Here is a 20,722-nt window from a genome sequence, read left to right as displayed (position 1 = left end):
TCAACTGACATGCGTGATGTATCGTCTTTTTAAACCTGTAAGCAAACCTAGTGCTGCATGTGTCTGTAGTGATGCTGCTGCTAGCACACTAGATGCTAAGGCTGATTTCAGTTTATTCTTCACAAGCCCTGCTCCTCCTCAGTCCCCAAAAAGTGCCCCATAGCAGATTCATCTCCTGGTTGTTTCAACGGCAGTTTAGGCGGCACACCATCCTAAGCCAATATTAGGTAATTACAGCTTAAGTGTACTTTTATTAATGTATGCCACTCATTTAATCCTTCCTGGTAGTGTAAACAATAATGGCTCGAGACCTGGGAACTGGTGTCTTCAGCATCATGTAAAGTTCACTTTCAACACTGTCAAGAATCCTAAACCCCATATCATCGCACCATGTTGCATAAAAGAGGAATTTAGAGACCTTGGCCAATGAGAAATCCATAACAAATACTTTAGACATAGATAAATTCATAAGGATTTTTGCCAAGGGAAACAGAAGACTAATGCTGTAGATGGATGGATGGATGGATGGATGGATGAATAGACAGAACAATAGATATACAGAAAAAAGGGGGGAAATGTAACTGATAAACAATGCAAATCAAGTTTCAGGTTGCTGTTGGTTATATAGTAATAAAAAAAAGATAATTTAAAATAAATTCAAATTAGAAAGTGCCATAAAAGAAAAGTGGTTATTTAATGTTCTGATACTGTTTTTGTTTAAGTACCTTATAAAAAAAAAAAAAAAGAAATTTAAATTAAAAAAACGAAAAAGTCTTTAAAATTGGAAAATGGAGACTTATAGAATGTCTTGATTTGGTTTGGTTAGATTTAGAATTAGATTTTTTTGTCTAATTTTGTAAACATTAGTTATTGGGAGACCTGGATTAGGTGTTGGGGCCAATACCACCCGTTATTTTTATCAGCCCACCCTAATATAACTGCCTAGAAACAGCCCTGTTTGTTTCAGATATTGTTTTTGCTCTACTGTAGTCTGTTTTTTTTTAATTGCATAACAGTTGATGGTTTTTTTGTTTGTTAGGTTTTTTTACCATGCTCTTGTCTCTTGATTTGGTTTTGTTTGCAATTGATATTAACACTTCTAAACTGAACTTGCTTTCACCTGTCCTCACATTACATGACAAGACATTCTTGTTAACGCATTTTAACATCTCTTAGCCAAATAATTTAAGATAGGGAATAGGGGATAAGGAAATAGCACTTAAAATAAGATGCAAAGTGTTATTTATGAATTACATTTTGCAAGCTATATATTAGATACAGAAAATTAATCTGGGAACTGGATAAGAACCATGATTGGGACAATCCTTGCCCATCCAGCACATAACTTTTGATGCTTATTTGATATTTACAAAAATGTCTGTCCAGATCTTATCTAAAACAATTGAAACACATAGCATAATAGGCCAATTGCAATTTGTGAGTTTACATTGCGCATTTGCTCTGGGTCATAATGCTTGGAGATGTTTTGGCCTATCTTCTTCTTCTTCTTTCGGCTGCTCCCATTAGGGGTCGCCACAGCGGATCATCCGTCTCCATACCACCCTGTCCTCTACATCTGCCTCTTTCACACCAACTACTTGCATGTCTTCCCTCACCACATCCATGAACCTCCTCCTTGGCCTTCCTCTTTTCCTCCTTCCTGGTGGCTCCCTCTTCAGCATTCTTCTACCAATATAATTCATGTCCCTTCTCTCCACATGTCCAAACCATCTCAATCTCTCCTCCCTTACCTTGTCACCAAAACATCCTACATGTGCTGTCCCTCTAATAAACTCATTTCTAATCTTGTCCATCCTCGTCACTCCCAACGAAAACCTTAACATCTTCAGCTCTGCTACCTCCAGCTCCACCTCCTGTCTTTTACTCAATGCCACTGTCTCTAATCCATACAACATCGCAGGTCTCACCACAGTCCTATAAACTTTTCCTTTCATTCTTGCAGATACCCTACTATCACAAATCACTCCTGTCACTCTTCTCCACCCACTCCACCCTGCCTGCACTCTTTTCTTTACTTCTCTAACACACTCTCCATTACTTTGCACTGTTGACCCCAGGTACCTGAACTCCTCCACCTTCTCCACCTCTTCTCCCTGCAACCGCATCACTCCACTGCCCTCCCTCTCATTAACACACATGTACTCTGTCTTACTCCTACTGACTTTCATTCCCCTTCTCTCCAGCACATATCTCCACCTCTCCAGGCTCTTCTCAACCTGCTCTCTACTCTCACCACAAATCACAATATCATCTGCAAACATCATAGTCCATGGAGACTCCTGTCTGACCTCGCCCGTCAACCTGTCCATCACCACTGCAAACAGGAAAGGGCTCAGGGCCGATCCTTGATGCAGTCCAACCTTCACCCTGAACCAGTCTGTTGTACCTACTGCACACTTAACTGCCGTCACACTGTCCTCATACAAGTCCTGCACCACCCTCACATACTTCTCTAAAACACCTGACTTTCTCATACAATACCACAACCCCTCTCTTGGCACTCTGTTGTACGCTTTATCTAAATCCACAAATACACAATGCAATTCCCTCTGTCCTTCTCTATACTTCTCCATCAACATCCTCAAAGCAAATAAGGCATCTGTGGTGCTCTTCCTCAGCATGAAACCATACTGTTGCTCACAGATGGTCACCTTTTCTTTCAGCCTGGCTTCCACTACTCTTTCCCATAACTTCATGGTGTGACTGATCAACTTAATTCATTGCTCTAACTTGCAGTACATCCTTCCCAGCTCGGTCCCTCTGCCTGGCCAATCGGTATAAATCCTTTTCTCCTTCCTCTTATACAGCTCCTCATATGCCTTTTTCTTGGCTTCCGCCACATCCCTTTTTACCTGCTACCGCATCTCCTTGTACTCCTGCCTACTTTTCTCATCACTCTGTCGATCCCACTTCTGTTTTGCCAACCTCTTTCCCCTAATGCTCTCCTGCACTTCCTCATTCCACCACGTCTCCTTGTCTTGCTCGCTATTTCCAGATGTCACACCAAGTACTTTTCTAGCTTCCTCCCTCATCACTCCTGCAGTAGTTGCCCAATCATCCGGCACCTCTTCACCACCACCAAGCCCCTGTTTGACCTCTTCCCTGAACCTCACACTACACTCTTCCTCCTTCAGTTTCCACCATCTTATTCTTCTTTCAATCCTTACTTTCCTCCTCTTCTTCTTCGCCTCCAAAACCATCCTACAGACCACCATCCGATGCTGTCTAGCTACACTGTCCCCGCCAACACCTTACAGTCTCCAATCTCCTTCAGGTTGCATCTCCTGCATAGCACATAGTCCACCTGTGTGCACCTTCCTCCACTCTTATACATCACCCTATGATCCTCCTTCTTCTTAAAATACATGTTCACCACTGCCATTTCCATCCTTTTAGCAAAATCTACCACCATCTGCCCTTCCACATTCCTCTCCTTAAAACCATACCTACCCATCACCTCCTCATCACCTCTGTTCCTTCACCTACATGCCCATTAAAGTCTGCCCCAATCACCAATCGTTCTTTCCTAGGTACACCATCTACCACTTCATCTAATTCACTCCAGAATCTTTCCTTTTCCTCCATCTCACAGCCAACTTGTGGAGCATAGGCACTGATGACATTTATCATCATCCTTCAACTTCCACCTTCACGATCATCACCCTATCAGAAACTCTCTTCACCTCTACTACACTCTTACTGTACTCTTCCTTCAGAATCACCCCTACACCATTTCTCTTCACATCCACACCATGATAAAACAGTTTAAACCCACCTCCAATGTTCCTGGCCTTACTCCCTTTCCACTTGGTCTCCTGAACACACAGCATATCTACCTTTCTCCTCTCCATCATATCAGCTACCTCTCCCTTTACCCGTCATAGTACCAACATTTAAAGTACCAACCCGAACCTCTACTCTCCTACACTGCTCCTTTTCCTGCTGTCTCTGTAGACGTCTTCCTCCTCTCCTTCTCCTCCTTGACCAACAGTAGCCCAATTTCCACGGTACCCTGTCGGCTAACGATACCTGTGGCGGTCGTTGTTAACCCGGGCCTCGACCGATCCGGTACGAAATTCTCATTTGTGATCCGCATATTTGATTTGGCACATGTTTTACGCTGGATGCCCTTCCTAACGCAACCCTCCCCATTTACCCGGGCTTGGGACGGGCACTAAGAGTGCACTGGCTTGTGCCCCCCTAATGGCTGGGTTATGTTTTGGCCTATATATATATATATATATATATATATATATATATATATATATATATATATATATATATATATATATATATATATATAAAAATTAAACTATTTATCATACAAAAAAGCCTCTTGACTTCACTTGTATACTTTGAATATACAGTACTGTGCAAAGGGAACTATAAAGACTATAACCAAGAGTATATGTAAACAAACACTATGCAGTGCAAAAACAGCAGTAGCAGCAGTTGAAAGGTGCAAAAACCAGCATGTAAACAGTGTAATATGGTTAAGTATAAATAATTAATAAATGGCGATGGAATGGATTGAAATGAGTAATGAGTGTGTGTTAAGTTCAGGTTGTACAGTTTCAGTAACACACAGTTAAATAAGTGTGTGTGTGTGTGTGTGTGTGTGTGTGTGTGTGTGTGTGTGTGTATTAGTTCAGTTCTGTGTATTGAGGAGCCTGATGGCTTGCGGAAAAAAGCTGTTACACAGTCTGGATGTGACGGCCTGAATGCTTCGGAACCGCTTTCCTGATGGCAGGAGGGTGAAGAGTGCGTGTGATTGGTGTGTGGGGTCATCCACAATGCTGTTGGCTTTGCGAATGCAGCGTAAATATCCATGATGGAGGGGAGAGAGACTCTGATGATCTTCTCAGCTGTCCTCACTATCCTCTGTAGGGACTTGCGATCCGAGACGGTGCAGTTCCCAAACCAGGCAGTGGTGCAGCTGCTCAGGATGCTCTCAATGGTCCCTTGGTAGAACATAGTCAGGATCGGGGAAGGGAGAGATCAGCTTTCCTCATACTTCTCAGGAAGTAGAGACGCTGCTGGGCTTTCTTGTTGATGGAGCTGGTGTTGAGTGACCAGGTGAGGTTATCTGCCAGATGAACACCAAGGAATTTAGTGCTCTTGACGATCTCCACTGAGGATCCATCGATGATCAGTGGAGAATGGCCACTCTGTGCTCTCCTGAGGTCCACAACCATCTCTTTGGTTTTATCAATGGTTAGAGACAGTATGTTGGCTCCACACCAGGCTGTTAAATGGTGCACCTCCTCTCTGTATGCTGACTCGTTGTTCTTGCTAATGAGACCCACCACGGTCGTGTCATCGGCGAACCTGACGATGTGGTTCGAGCTGTGCATTGCTACACAGTTGTGAGTCAGCAGAGTGAACAGTGGGTGGTGCTGGAGATGCTGTTCCCGATCCGGACTGACTGAGGTCTCTCAGTCAGGAAGTCCAGGATCCAGTTGCAGAGGAAGGTGGTAAGGCCCAGTAGGCTCAGCATCAGAATCAGGTGCTGAGGGATGATTGTGTTGAATGCTGAGCTGAAGTCAATAAACAGCACATATATATATATATTCCATGAATCACCATAAAGGCTATCATTAACAAGTGGAGAAAATGGGGTACCATAGTGATATTTCCAAGAACAGGAAATTGTTCAAAGGTTCTCTATTTTTTGCACAAAACCAGCAAACTCCTGTTTTATAGCTCACTAGATGACAAGCTTGTCAGCAACCAAAAGCAGGTATTTAGTCAACAAAGAATTGGCTTCAGAAGAAGATGACGATTTTTTTGAATGGTCCCGTCAGAGCCCAGATATAAATTCTATTAAAAACTTCAGAAGAAGATGACAATTTTTTAGAATGGTCCAGTCAGAGCCCAGATATAAATTCTATTAAAAACTTGTGAAATGACTAAAAGAGTATATCCCCATTGCAATATGATAAACCTGGAGCATTTTTTGCAAATAAAATAGAAATCTGTTGTTCAAGTCAAAAAGCTTTTATTGTCATTTCAGCCATATATAGCTAACACAGTACACAGTGAAATGAATCCTCCAGAACCCTGGTGCTACATTAAACAACATAAAGCTACATAACAGAAAACAATGAGCTAAATATTAAAGCTCTGTGTTGGTTGCTAGATTACAATAAAAAATGGGAAAAGATTTGACATTACTTATGTTGGTTTGTTGTTTTTACCTTACAAAACCATACATAATAACAGATGTGTGTAAACATTTTATAATTATAAAAGATATTGTTTAAAACATTGCATAGTGCTGTGGTGCTGGTTCTACTTACAGGTGGCACTGGTTATAAAGGAAAGAAAGAAAAGGCATCCTGCCTTCGATACTTAAGTAGTTATTTTAGGGTGGCTGGCAAAGAAGCTTTAGAATCACAAAGCTTAAAGAACAATAACAGATCCCATCAAAAGTCTTAATGTCCTAACAACTTCATCCTAACACTTCACACGACATCAGGAAGCTGAGACATTACAGAATTTTTGCAATTACACAGTTAAACCTTTTTATTTTTCATGTTATATTTCAACATTATCTTTTAATTGTTATATATTTAGAAAGTCTCTTAAAATTGGGCAAATCCCTTTGTAATATATTAAATCTGATGTTGCAGTGTAACAAAAGTGATTTAAACTCTATGATGGTGAATATTTTCTGGAGAGACTGTACATATGTGAAAACACTCAACATGAATATTATTGTGCTTCACAGGTCATTGTCTGGGGAAATTACGGCCGAATGGATCGTAAGTGCTTCATGGGTGTGGCCCGTATATTATTGGAGGAATTGGATTTGACAAGCATGGTGATTGGCTGGTACAAGCTTTTCCCCACCTCCTCTATGGTTGATCCTACTATGGCACCACTCATTCGCCACTCATCACAGCTCTCACTGGAGAGCACAGTTGGACCATGCTGTGAACGCTCATAAGACAAAAAACAAAAATTTTATTTTTTTCTGTAAGGGCTCTTATGGCCCTTGACCTTAGAGTGCTGCTTGTGCATGACTGTAGCAGACATCTGGGGCCTACCAGAATACTTCAATTTTCAGAAATTAATCATACGAAGATGTGTTCCATTTTAATTGCACCTAAAACATGACCTAAGGACTGACTCACCATTTCTGAATTGGATTTACTTTACCTGCATTTCATCAGAGACCTCTATGTATTTTTTCAGAACATGAGCATGTGTTTTTTGGGCAGCATATGCGTAATTTGTCTTTGATTATTTTTGGTTATTAAAATTCTAACTTTTTTGTGTTAAACACAGCAATACATCATTTTGTATAATGTCAAATTGTGTGAAAAAGTGCTAGAAAACGATTGTTATTTTGGCTCACTCATACACTTTTTCCTTTCATGAGAAAACTCTTGCCATTGCTCACAAAACAGAGGCTAACTCATTCATCAGGCATATACAGGATTTAAAAGGGAGACTTTAATTGTTGACCAATAGTTTTATTTTGACCATCAATTCCACATATGGAATGTTTGGTTGCTATGACTTTTTCACAAGCAAATAATATAGAAACATTAATGATTGTTTTCTTTGTTAATGTGTAAGAACTAAGAAATTAGCACCAGAATACCAGGAAAAGGTGTTCATGAAACGAATTAAAATAAATATCTGTCAGTGCTTTAGGTGATGGTCTAGATATGCACTTTATATAGATTTTTTTCATAACCTTTTGTCAGGTGTGAGTGGGCCGATCAATAATATTATTATTAATGATATTATAATTATTATTTTAAACCTGTTGAAAATGCTGAATTTTCATTAGCAATGTTGTAGCATTATATGGTAGCATAGGCATAAAAGGCTCTCTGGCTAACCAGAATATAAGATCTAGAGTAAGTGGTTTCAAAAGACAAATCTCAGTACTAACTGAATATGTAGCAGCTGAGTTATATAAATTAAACATTGAATATTATATTGCATTGCACTATTTATTTATTTATTTATTTATTTATTTATTTATTTATTTATTTATTTATTTATTTATTTTTTACAATGGTAATTATTCACAGTGTTAAAATAGAATTCTAAAGCTGGACAAGCAAAGAGAAAATGTTCAATATATAAGAAATTACTTTCTTAGTATTACAGTCATTATGGGAGTAATTAAACCATTACATTTAAAGTTACATTAAGATGCTAGTTCCTTTTTAGGGTAATAATAATTTCATGTTAAGCAATAAGAAGTATATGTGTATGTGTCTATATATACAGTACCAGATAAAAGTTGGACACACCTACTTTCTTAGTGGTTTTGCTTTTTTTTTGTATGAATTAATTCTGTAGACATCCAAACGACTGTATGAAAGTACACATATGAAACTATGCAGTACACAAGGTGTTAAACAAATCAGACTTTGTTTTACATTTTAGATTATCCAAAATATTTATATTTGGCTTTGATACCAGCTTGGCAAACTCATGGCATTCTCTCATTAGATTCACAAGGTAATCACCTAAAATGGTTTTCAATTCACAGGTGTTCCTTGCCAACAGTTAATTTACACCATTAGTTATATTACATCTACTGTACAAATCCATATTATTGCAAGAAACACTCTGTTAAATAAAAAGACATTACTTTAAGAAATTAAGCTCAGTCGATCTGAAAAGTCTCAAGAACTTTAAATGTATCAAATTAAGTGCAAACGCTAGGCTCTCATGAAACCAAGAGTACCTCTGCTGAAAAGGATAGGTTTATTAGAATTACCAGCCACAGAATCCTTATATTCAAATAAATACTTCTTTAATTTCAAGTGGAAGACATATTTTAACATACCCTGCATGAGTCAGAACTTCATGGTCGAATTGCGGCAAGGAAACCATTACTTCAGTTGAACAACAAGCAGAAGAGACTTGCTTGGACTAAGAAACACTAGACCTGCCATGTTAAATGTGCACAGCGAGAATTACTTAATTTGTAGTTCCCACTGTGAAGCATGAACCCTCATGCTTCACAGTGGGAAGCACGAATTAAGAGGTTTGATGGTGTGGTGAAGCTTTGCAGGTGACAATTGTTGGTGATTTAACCCAAATTGATGGCATACTAAACCAACATGCATACTACAGCATTTTGCAGTGACATGCTATTTAATTTTGCACTTAGTGGGCCAATAATTTGTTTTCCAAAAGGACAATGAGCCCAAATACACCTCTAGGTTACATAAGAGCTATTTATTCAAGAAGAAGAGTGCTGGAGTGCTGCATCAGATGACCTGGCCATCACAATCTAAATTCAGTTAAGATAGTTTGGGATGAGTTGGATCAGAGAGTGAAGGAAATGCAACCAAAAAGTACTCAACACCTCTGGGAACTCCTCAAGATTGTTGGAAAACCTTTCCAGGTGACTACCTCATGAGGCTGACTGAGACAAAGCCAAAAGTGTGCATAGCTGTAATCAAAGCAAAAGGTGGCTACTTTCAAGAATCAAAAATATAAAACATATTCTGGGATTTTGTTTACTACATAATTCCATATATGTTCTTCCATTGTTTGGATGTCTTCATTACTAATGTACAATGTTGAAAATAACAAAAAACAAAACAAAAAAAACACTAAAGGAGAAGGTATGTCCAAACTTTTCACTTGTACTATATATATATATATATATATATATATATATATATATATATATATATATATATATATATATACAGTGGAATCCGCTTATCTCGACCTCGGTTACCTCGACAACCCTATTAAGTCGACGTTTTTGAAGTGTAACCGCCAAATTCTCGCTTTTTCTAAGCATATTTTATCGGTTATGTCGACTTTTTTTATGTCGCCGAACCCTAATATCTCGAGCACAAGGGGGGAAAAATTTGCCATTTAACGTCGGTTAGCCGCAGAAGAACTCGCGGAAGTGGCGGAAAAATCAAGGCTTACAGCTGCTCCAGGTGTTGTGTTGTATACTGGTGAATCTCTGCTGTTAGTTAGTGCTAGTGTTCGTAGTGTTAGTAGGGGCGCGGCGCGGCTTTGGGAAGAAAAGAGCAGCCGTTGAGAGAGTGCCGGTTGGAAGGCACGTACCAGGATACGCATGCGCGATAACAACGACCACCGTGAACCAACATATATCAACAATAACGGACAGTGAGAGTGTGGAAGTTTAAATAGGAGCTGGTGATGATGCTAAACGAGCACCATATGTGCGCGATTGAAGCCGGGAGCTTTAGAGAAAGCGGCCGAGAAAGCACCTGACACGCTGAAGGGGGCCGAAGGGGGCGTGGCAGGTGGATTCCTGACAGATAAACATGTACTGTATGTATTTTTATAGCATGCCTTCATCAAACATATCGCTGCAATGCTGTTGTGTAAAAAACCCTCCAAAAACACATGCATGTACATTCTCATTTATTAACGCACATCATGTACATAAAGAAATTTCAAGCACGTTAATATATTGCCGCCATTTTGATTTTCGTTTATCTCGATCATCGGTTACCTTGATGCTTTTTGGCGACCCCCTAGGACATCGACATAACCGGGTTCCACTGTATATATATATATATATATATATATATATATATATATATATATATATATATATATATATATATATATACACTGGCGATCAAAATTAGAGAACAATGTATAAACAATTGAACAATTCTGAAATAATGTCATCCTCACTGCTCAACAGTTGAAGGACTGTTTGTCCTGTCTATACCAGGCTGCCAGAACACCTTTTCCACAAAACAACTAAGGCATTTCCAAAAAAAACATTATTTTCCAGAAAACACACTGATCAAAATTAGAGAACACTTTCAGATACCTCCCAGTTATTGGTGTTAATCTGGCACCTGGTGCTAATTTCCTTGATTATCTGTCAACCCCTATTTAACTGGCAGCCTACCTCCCAGTTTCACTGACTCTCCAAGATGGTGGGCTGTCCTAAAGTGACTGAAAGCCTCCGGCAGCAGGTTGTCCAGATGAAGGCCAAAGGGATGACCCCATCAGCCATAGCAAGACAAGTTGGTCGTTCCAAATCTGTGATTTCAAGAATATTGAATCTTTACAACATCACAAACTCATTCAAGTCCGCCAAGAAGGCTGCTCGTCTACGGAAGACAAATACAAAATAGGACAGGATACTGCGCAGGATCTCAACTGCTGCTGGAATTGCTCACCAGTTCAGCGCTGAACAGGGTAAGGATCTGTCTCGTCATACAGTTTCTCAACGTTTAAGAGCATTTGGACTGTAAGCCCACTCTGCAGTGACTAAACCTCTCAGTAGCAGAAAGAATCAAAAGGCTAGACTAAGCATGTTGTGTGGTTAGAGGAGAACTGGCCCAATGTTCACTTCAGTGATAAAAGCAAGTTTATTTTATTTGGGAACCCAAAGTGTGTAAAGAAGTCAGTGAAAAGTGAAGGAGGAAGTGTCATGGTTTCGGGCATGTTTTCTGCAGCAGGAGTTGGGCCTCTTATACAGCTACATGGCAGAGTAAATGCAAATGTTTATCAGAACCTTCTTCAACAACATATGGTTCCTTCCATGCGTTCATCACCCAATCAGCCCGCAGTGTTCATGCAGAACAACGCTCCATGTCACAAAGCAAAATGCGTAAAGCAGTTCCTTAAAACAGAAAACATTTAAATAATTACATGGCCTGCCCAGAGTCCTGATCTCAACCCAATAGAGAACCTCTGGAAAATCCTTGGTGACAAAGTTATGGCCAAGAAACCCACCACAGTCATCGAACTGTGGAGGAGACTGGAAGAAGAGTGGACCAAAATCGCACCAGAGCAGTGTGAGAGACTAGTGCTGTCCTGTGGCCGCAGATGTGCTGAAGTCATTCAGAGCAGAGGCCTGTACACTTCCTACTAATTGCTGACTGTTGTAACCTTCAGAAAATTTTGTTGTAATCTTTTTCCATGCTACAATCATTGTTGTTCTCTAATTTTGATCAGTGTGTTTTCTGCAAAATAATATATATTTTTTTAAATGCCTTCGTTATTTTGTGGAAAAGGTGTTCTGGTAGCATGGTATAGACAGGACAAAAACTCCTTCAACTGTTGAGCAGTGAAGATGACATTATTTCAGAATTGTTTAATTGTTTATAAATTGTTCTCTAATTTTGATCGCCAGTATGTATGTATATATATATATATATATATATATATATATATATATATATATATATATATATATATATATATATATATATTAGGATGCACCAAATGAAAATTCTTGGCCGAAACCGAAAACCGAAAACCGAAAAAGGAGGAAAGCAAGGCCGAAAACTGAAAAACTGAAACGCCGAGAAAAATTATGGCAATTATTATTACCATTGCATTAATGGCTATGACTGTGTACTAACCTTACTAAAATCAAGGCATTTCAATTGCATAAATTAATATTAAAGTTTCAAAGAATTAATCAATTACAAATTATGAAAATATTTATTCATAGCACATTGCAACAATGCACAGGATAAAATAAATTAAAATTTAGTTTTAAATGTTTAACTTAAATGCACTCATGTGTACATTAAATAATAATGTACAGGCCCTATGTTCTTTCATAAAAACAAAGTGCATTCAGAACAAGTGCAACTGCTTGAAGATACAACAATACGACACTATCACTGGGAAACTTCCTGCCTTTTCAAAAACGTCCGCCACAGACGGAGTGCGCATGCTCGGAGGGGTTTTGCTTTTCTGTGCCGCGTTCCTCTAATATTCAGCATAGCGATCGGATGTTTGGATTTCTGTTTGCGTCATCACAACAAACTGTTTCGGCCGTGTTTTTTCGGTGATCAAAGTCTTTCGGCCGAAAACCGAAAATGCACTTTTGGGCCATTTTCGGACGAATATTTTCGGTGGCCGAATATTCGGTGCATCCCTAATATATATATACATACTCAGAAAAAGAGACTGTGCAAAGTGCAAATTAAATGATTAAATGAAAATTTAAAATATTAAAATAATAATAAAAAATAAAATAAAACAAAAGTTTCTACATTTAAATTAATAAACTGAACAAAATAACATATGGTGTGACAACCCCTTTTTTATATAGTAGTCTCAGGTAAAATTTATTTTTTTGATTACAATTATAATTGTATTGAGATTATAGCATTAATTACTGCCTCGTAAAATGGTAAGTGTAACTGGCAGTTAATCTTTTGGTGTTTGTGTGTGTTTGTGTGTGTGTGTGTGTGTGTGTGTGTGTGTGTGTGTGTGTGTGTGTGGACCTTTAGTGGATTTTTCCTATACTGTAAGTCAGCCAGTGTCCATAGATTAATTACAATTACAATAGATTTGTCTTCAATTTGTTTGTTTGGGAATCAATAGCCACAGTAAACCTATGTGTTCAATTCACTAAATAAAAATTAACAACCGTTTTGAGTCATATAAATAGGTTTTACAAAGAGGATAACATTAGTTCACCATTAATTAAAAAAATCAATCTGGTATGAATGTTAGCTAATGCTTATACAGTGGAACCCCGTTGTACGAGCATAATTCGTTCTTGAAAATTGCTGTCCATTTGCTCGTATGTTCGAACTAATTTTCCCCATAGGAATGAATGTAAAAGTGATTTAATCTGTTCCGAGATGTCATTCGATCACTTATTTCTGCACTTAAAAAGTATTTGTAGTCTATTTTAAAAACAAATACACCGCAAATGACCGTAATATAAACATAATTTAACACTTATGTGGTAGTGGTTGATTGCGAGTGTGAGACGCGCACCACACTCATAACCTCCTCGGTTTCCATGGTAATTCTATTTACTTTTGTTTTCACAGCACCATCACTGATTTTCTTGGGAGACATTTTTCAAGATTTCTATTGAAATAAAAATATAAAACTAAAAAAAGTTACTGTGGGAGAGCGTATGAATACGGGAGCCACTTTTATTTGGTTTTTTTTGTGTCGGTCTGCTTAGTGCCCCACGCAGCACGTCTCTGGCGCGGCGCACACACACACGCACACACACACGCACACGCACACGCTCTCCTCCTTAAATGCACGCTCCAATCACTTGAAAAGAGAGAACAATCATTAGGTCGCATTAACTTCAGGTGAGGCAATCCCCTGCCTATCTGCTCCCGGACCCGCCCTCCATTCACAAACCGCCACTCGGCCACGCCCCCGCTGCCACAGTTACATTTTTGCTGCACTGAACAATGAGAGCGACTGAGTGATACGTCATCAACTAAGCGACTGATGCAACCCTCCGCCGAAAACGGGGAACCGGCAGCGTGGGTTTGCTCGTGCCTTCGAAATGTGCTCGTGAAACGGTAAAATTTTGCGAGCGACTTTGCTCGTATCTCCGTTTGCTCGTACTATAGGTTGCTTGTACAACGGGGTTTCACTGTATTTACAAATATTTGCCTACAACTCCAATGCAAAATGCAATGCAATGATTTACCAGTCTCAATCACAATATTTTATTCACAATACAAAATAGCATATCATAACATATCAAATGAATAAACAGAAGAAATATACAATTTTACGGGAAAATATTTTGAATTTGATGATCACAACTCATCTCAAAAAGGGACAGGGCAATGATTACCACTGTGAACCATCCCCTCTGTCTGTACACATCTGCAAACTGAAGAGATTAATTTCGGGAGAGAAAATTTGTCCAGTTTTTTTAATAAAATGTTTTTTTTTTTTTTTAGATTTGCAAATAACTGCAATCTGTTCATTTTATTTATTTATTTTTTGTACATTTTTCCAACTTTTTTTGAAATTAGGATTGTATTTGTTGTCTCACTTTAGAAGTCTGTATATTTGTCAGATTGTGATGCATTCATTTGATGTATATATATATATATATATATATATATATATATATATATATATATATATATATATATAAAATCCATGTCAGCTGAGATTGAGATTCAATATTGTAACTGCTTTTGTATGAAAATGAAACTGAATATGTATTTAACATATTAAATTATTACTACCCAACTAAAATTACTATCAAATTTTTTTTATATTTTAACTTAATAATTTCAGATTTTTATCAAATAACTTTATCTATCCTCATTTTTCCCACAGGTCAAAGTAATTGCATATAATTGATTGTGATGCATTCATTTGATGTAGAAAATAATGTAAGAATGTGTCTATGGAATGTAAACTTATCCACATTCAAATATGTTTAAAAATGTTTTTAGCAACCAGGGTTAGCAAACAGCCTTAAATCCCAAGAAAGAATCATTCTTTATATTATCATTTTCTTTACAATAGTTTTTACAATAGTCTTTTAAAATTTTTATTTTTATCATTATATTTTTTTTCTAATACAGAGTTAAGTAATCTCAAACTCAGCTAAGTAATTAGGTAGGACATTTGACTGGAATGAAAACCTACACCCACACTGGTGCTTTGCGTATGAGTTTGCATTTCCCTGTTATAAAGCAAAGGTTTTGTTCCTTTTTTGTTTTAGTTTTTTTGTTTTTTTTATAAAAGATTTTATACCTGAGCCTGATGGACTGGGGGTGTCAACTCATGATGCTGTGATTAGTTTATTTTATGTGTAGAAATTTCCTTTTATTCATTTTATGTATTTGGTGAGTTGTTACTATGTTAAAAAGCATTATGGAGAATAAAAAAGTTCACTCTAATTTACAAACTATATTTGTGTGGTTTAACCTTATTATTAAAGTGAGCATAAATAAGTGCTGCTTTTTCCTTAAAGACGACAGTCAATTTAATTTGACTATCAAAAAAATCAGAAGGCTGAACACAGCAACAAGACACCAGGTACTACATCAGCAAGGTCTTGTAAGAATAATCAGATCTGTTCATGATCCCATGCAACTTCATGAGGCCAGACCCCGAGAACTACCATGCAACAAAACAATAAACCTTCTAATCTGAAGAGAGGATCTCTTTGATCTGAGTAGAGAAAGCCATCTGTTCAGCTGCCCAGTCACCTATCCTTGAGCCCCCTCTTTCCCTCCCCGGGAGATGGCCGGGTCATGGAAAGGTGACTTAAAAGGTCTCGGAATTCAAGCTACTTTACTTGAATAATGTAATAATTACATTTCAGGAATGTATACATGTTACCTTCACATGTTTGGTATCATTTTAAAGGTCTCAGTGTGATTGGAAATATGATCTCAGCCTCATATCAGTAGAACAGACCTCAGGTTTGGGGAAATTCTGTCCTACTGACATAAGGGTTGACCTGGAGAAGATCCTTACCAGGTGGTCTAGGTGACATTTGGTTTTTAGGTCACATCCTGTCCCAAGAAAGGGTTTGCAAAACTTTTATCACTTTGAATTTACAAGTGTTTACGATGGTTTGGGTATTTAAGGAAATTTGGCGAAACACTCAGGGAAGCATTCTGTAGTCAGAATTTCCCACACAGTCTCAGTGTGTCTCTTTTGCCAGGTACAGTAACTCTTTAACAATTATTTAGTTAAATGCATTGCCAAAATATTTGGTTTTATGCTGATCATGTTATGTAACTTTCTTCTATTATTTGTTTTAGATATGAGATTTGTTTATTGATTATTGCCTGGCAAATAAATGTAAAATTCTTGATTAACTCTGAAATTTCCTGAAATCATTTATATTTAGTTGATTATCTAGTCTGGTGTTACCGCATATCTATGACTAGGATAGTACAAACTGAAGGCTCATGAACGGATAGAGCATAGAGCACAACGTCTGTGACCTTCTGATTTCTGACTATTACTGACTTAGCAAGTTATAACTAAGTGGCTAAATACAATATTCTTTATGCATGAGCAAGCATTGGGCTGTCTAATTATAGAATATTAGTTTATCGTTATATCCTCTGACTAAGATTCGGACTGGCCAATGTGTCTCCGTGAGCAGGTATCGTTAGCCGAGCACAAGGCTCTAAGCGACTCCAGGACCATAATGAATGAAAAAAAAAAGACGGAATGCTTAGATTGATCTATTAAAATTAAAGAAGAAGCACAACCAATATATCAGGAATCCCCCTGCCATGCCCCCTTCACAGGCTGTCACACCTGGGCATTTCCCGAAGCACGTCCCGAAGTGCGTGCGGGCGTGCCCCGCCCGCACGGAGATGTTGCGCTCTCGGCTCCAATGAACACACCTGATGCTCATTGACTCTAATCACCTGCCTCTATTTTAACCCTTCACTCCCACACACTCACTGTCTGTTATTGAATGTCTGTTCATGCATGTTCGCCTAGGTTCATGTGCGTGTTTATTCGGCGTATGCGCGTTTCCGCTACGTACCCGTTTTCTCGGACTCCTCTCTCTCCACGGCTGCGCTTGCCCTTCCGGAGCGCACCCTGGATTACCCCGATCCTCCCGGTACGGCTGCATTTGTGTTCTCAGTGTGGATTAAGTTTCTATGTTCCTGCCCAGCACCGCGCTTTTCCACACGCATCTGTGGATTACTCGTCCCGAGCGGATATATACTTTCGGTTTGTGACTCTCCGTATCCGGTGTAAGTGTTTTGAGTTGGCTTTGCCTTTTCTTTGAATTAAAACTCTGTTTGCTGGTATTTCGGCTTCCGCCTCCATATCTCCGCATAACAGAATAACAGAAAGGAATTTAAGGACCAAAAAAAAAAAAAGTAGGAAGACATGATCGGATAACCGCCGTGGTCCCAACGCGAACCGGACTTCGCTCGGCCGCGATCACTCGGCAGCCAAGCTCCGCCCCCAGGAAAACCCGGAAGCTTGCAGCCGTTTCTCGAGCGTGCTCGGCAGCGCCACACCCCCTCGATGACGTCATGGGACTCCCGGCTCGCTTCTCCGGCAACAGGGCTGAGTGGAGCGTGTTTTTACGGAGTGTAGAAGATTATATGGAGGCGTACCCATCCAGCTTCCTTACGGAAGGAGCTAAGATCGCGTTCCACATCTCTCTACTGACTGGGGAGACACTCTCTCTTGCCAGTGAGTTGTGGGATGCGACTGGAGGTGAGTTCCGCACGTGCGCCCGGTTCCTGCAGCTGCTCACCAAGGAACTCGGGATGATCACGGCTGATCTACATCTCCTCTCCCCCGCTCCCGAGAAGGCCGTTCCGCACCAGAGCTTCCAGGAGATCTCCGCCCTGCTTCAGGCCCTCCAGGAGAGTTCCGCTCCACCTCAGGTTCTCCAGGGGATCTCCACCGTACTCCAGGCCATCCAGGACGGCTCTGTCTCGCTACAGGACCTCCAGGAACTCTCCCTTCTGCTCCAATATCTCCGGGATGACTCAGCTCCGCTCCAGGTCTCCAAGGAGAGCTCAGCTCCGCTCCAGGTCTCCAAGGAGAGCCCAGTTCCATCCCAGGACTCCAGGGAGAGCCCAGTTCCGTCCCAGGACCTCCGTTAGAGCTCCGTCCCGTCCCAGGACCTCCGTGAGAGCTCCGTCCCAGAGCCTCCGTGAGAGCTCCTCTCTGTCCCTGAGCGACCCAGTGAGCTCCTCTCTGTCCCTGAGCGACCCAGTGAGCTCCGCTCTGTCCCTGAGCGAACCCGTGAGCTCCTCTCTGTCCCTGAGCGAACCCGAGAGCTCAGTTCCGCTCCAGAGAGTCCCCGAGAGCTTGGTTCCGCTCCAGAGAGTCCCCGAGAGCTCGGTTCCGCTCCAGAGAGTCCCCGACAAGGGGTCCTCTTTGCTCCCAGGCCCCGACGAGGGCTCCTCTTTGCTCCCGGTCCCCGACGAGGGCTCCTCTTTGCTCCCGGTCCCCGACGAGGGCTTCTCTTCGCTCCCGGTCCCTGATGAGAGCTCTTCTTCGATCCCGTATTCCGAGGAGAGTTTGGTTCCGTCCCAGGACTCCCGGGAAGGTTCAGCTCGGTTCCGCGCCAGCGTCCCAAGAAGAGCCCGGTTCCCCGCCAACGCCTCCCCGAGAACACCTCTTCGTCCAATGGGATCCCGGAGCACACAACTCACCTCCGAGACTGCGAAAGGGAAGTCGTTCCATTGCCCCCGGGCTCCACCGAAGGCGACGGTTCGCCCCACAGTCTCCCAGAAGGCAACTCCACCTCTCAGAGCTCCACTTCACCAAAGGGTTCCCCAGAGCTCTCCACTCGGCTCCTAGATTGCAAATGGAACGTCGACCCGTTGCCCCCGGGCTCCACCGAAGGCTACGGCTCGCCCCACAGTCTCCCAGAAGGTGACGGCTCACCCCACGAGCGCTCAGAAGGCGAAGCTACGTCACAGACCTCCTCTTTTTTCAAGGGGTCCCCAGAGCACTCGCCTCAGTTCCGGGACTGCGAAAGGGATGTCGAACCGCTGCCCCTGGCTTCATTCGCAGGCGTCGGCTCGCCCCACAGTCTCCCAAAAGTTGAGGGCTCGCCCCATGAGCACTCAGAAGACCAAGTCACGTCACAGAGCTCCTCCCACGGCGACGTCTCGCTCCTGAACTCCTCCCACAGTGACGTCTCGCTCCCGAGCTCCTCCCTCGGTGACGGCTCGCCTCAGGACCCCTCTCACGGTGACATCCTGCCTCCAAGCTCCCTGGACGAAGACAGGTCGCTCCTGAGCTCCTTGGAGGGTGAAGTCACACCGATGAACCCTGCCGAGGTCATCACTCGGCCTCTGTGCTCAGTCAGGGGCGTCACTCCATCTCCAGGCCCCATTCAGAGGGTCCTCCAGCCGGTCCTTGTGGGTGATGAGGCTCCATTCCAGACCTTCCAGGGCAGCGTCAATCCACTCCAGGATGCCGGGATGGTCATCGCTCAGCCTCAGGTCACCGCCAGGGACGTCACGCCTCTCCAGGTCTCCAGGGTGACCGCCTCTCAGCTCCGCCGTGGGCGTCACCCCTTTCCGGTTCTCTGCGGTGGCTGTCTTTAAGCTCCAGGCCTCCGTCGAGGACTTCGCCCAGCCTCGGATCGTTGCCAGGGACGTCAGGGCCGTCTCGCAGTTCCAGGCCTCCGTGATGGGCGTCTCTCCACTCCCGGTCTCCATGGGGGTGGTCTCTCTACTGCCGGTTTCTGCTGTGGGTGTCTCTCTGCCTCCAGTCACTACCGAGGGCGTCAGCCTGCTCCAGAGCTCCGTGGATGGCGTCTCTCCACCTCCTGTCTCTGCCAAGGGCGTCGCTCCGCTCAGGGTCTCCATGGGGGTCGTCGCTCCGCCTCCTGTCTCCGCCGAGGGTGTCGCTCTGCTCCGGGTCTCCATGGGGGTCGTCGCTACGCCTGCAGCCTCCGCAGAGGGCGTAGATCCGCTCCGGGTCTCCATGGGGGTCTTTGCTCCGCCTGCAGCCTCCGCAGAGGGCGTCGGTCCACCTCCAGTCTCCTTGTGGGTCGTCAATCCGCCTCTAGTCTGCGCCGAGGACTTCGCCCCATTCCTGGCCTCCGCGTGGGGCTGTGCTCCGTTCCGGGACCCCACTGGGATCGTCGTCCTGTTCCTGCTCTCCGCAGGGGGGGTCGATTCACCTCGGGCCCTTCCCTGCTGTTCCTGGCTCCGTGGCGGTTCCGGTCAGGTCCCCTTCGTCCCTGGACGATTGGAGGGGCCCTCCTCTGAGTGCCCTGGCCCACCGGGCTTTCTGGGGGGGTGGGGGCATCCAGTGCCGCCCCTTCGGGAGGGGGGGTGGTGTCAGGAATCCCCCTGCCACGCCCCCTTCACGGGCTGTCACACCTGGGCATTTCCCGAAGCACTCCGCTTCTTCTTTCGTGCGTGCCCCGCCCGCACGGAGATGTTGCGCTCTCGGCTCCAATGAACACACCTGATGCTCATTGACTCTAATCACCTGCCTCTATTTAAACCCT

The 20,722-nt window shown here is 42.2% G+C and overlaps 1 protein-coding gene across 2 annotated transcripts in view; it reads left to right on the top strand.

Moving 5' to 3' along the window:
* rims4 (regulating synaptic membrane exocytosis 4) overlaps positions 1-9,608 on the top strand; it is a 58,209-nt gene extending 48,601 nt beyond the window's left edge. For both annotated transcript variants that reach the window (XM_046858922.1, XM_046858835.1), the window contains exon 6: positions 6,752-9,608. In XM_046858922.1, coding sequence (XP_046714878.1) covers positions 6,752-6,970 — 219 coding nt within the window. In that variant the 3' untranslated portion in view covers positions 6,971-9,608. The remainder of the gene's footprint in view (positions 1-6,751) is intronic.
* Positions 9,609-20,722: the final 11,114 nt, after the last annotated feature.

The sequence above is a fragment of the Silurus meridionalis genome, chromosome 1 (genome assembly GCF_014805685.1).
Source record: "Silurus meridionalis isolate SWU-2019-XX chromosome 1, ASM1480568v1, whole genome shotgun sequence".
NCBI lineage: Eukaryota > Metazoa > Chordata > Actinopteri > Siluriformes > Siluridae > Silurus > Silurus meridionalis.
This window is presented reverse-complemented; position numbering and strand designations above follow the sequence as displayed.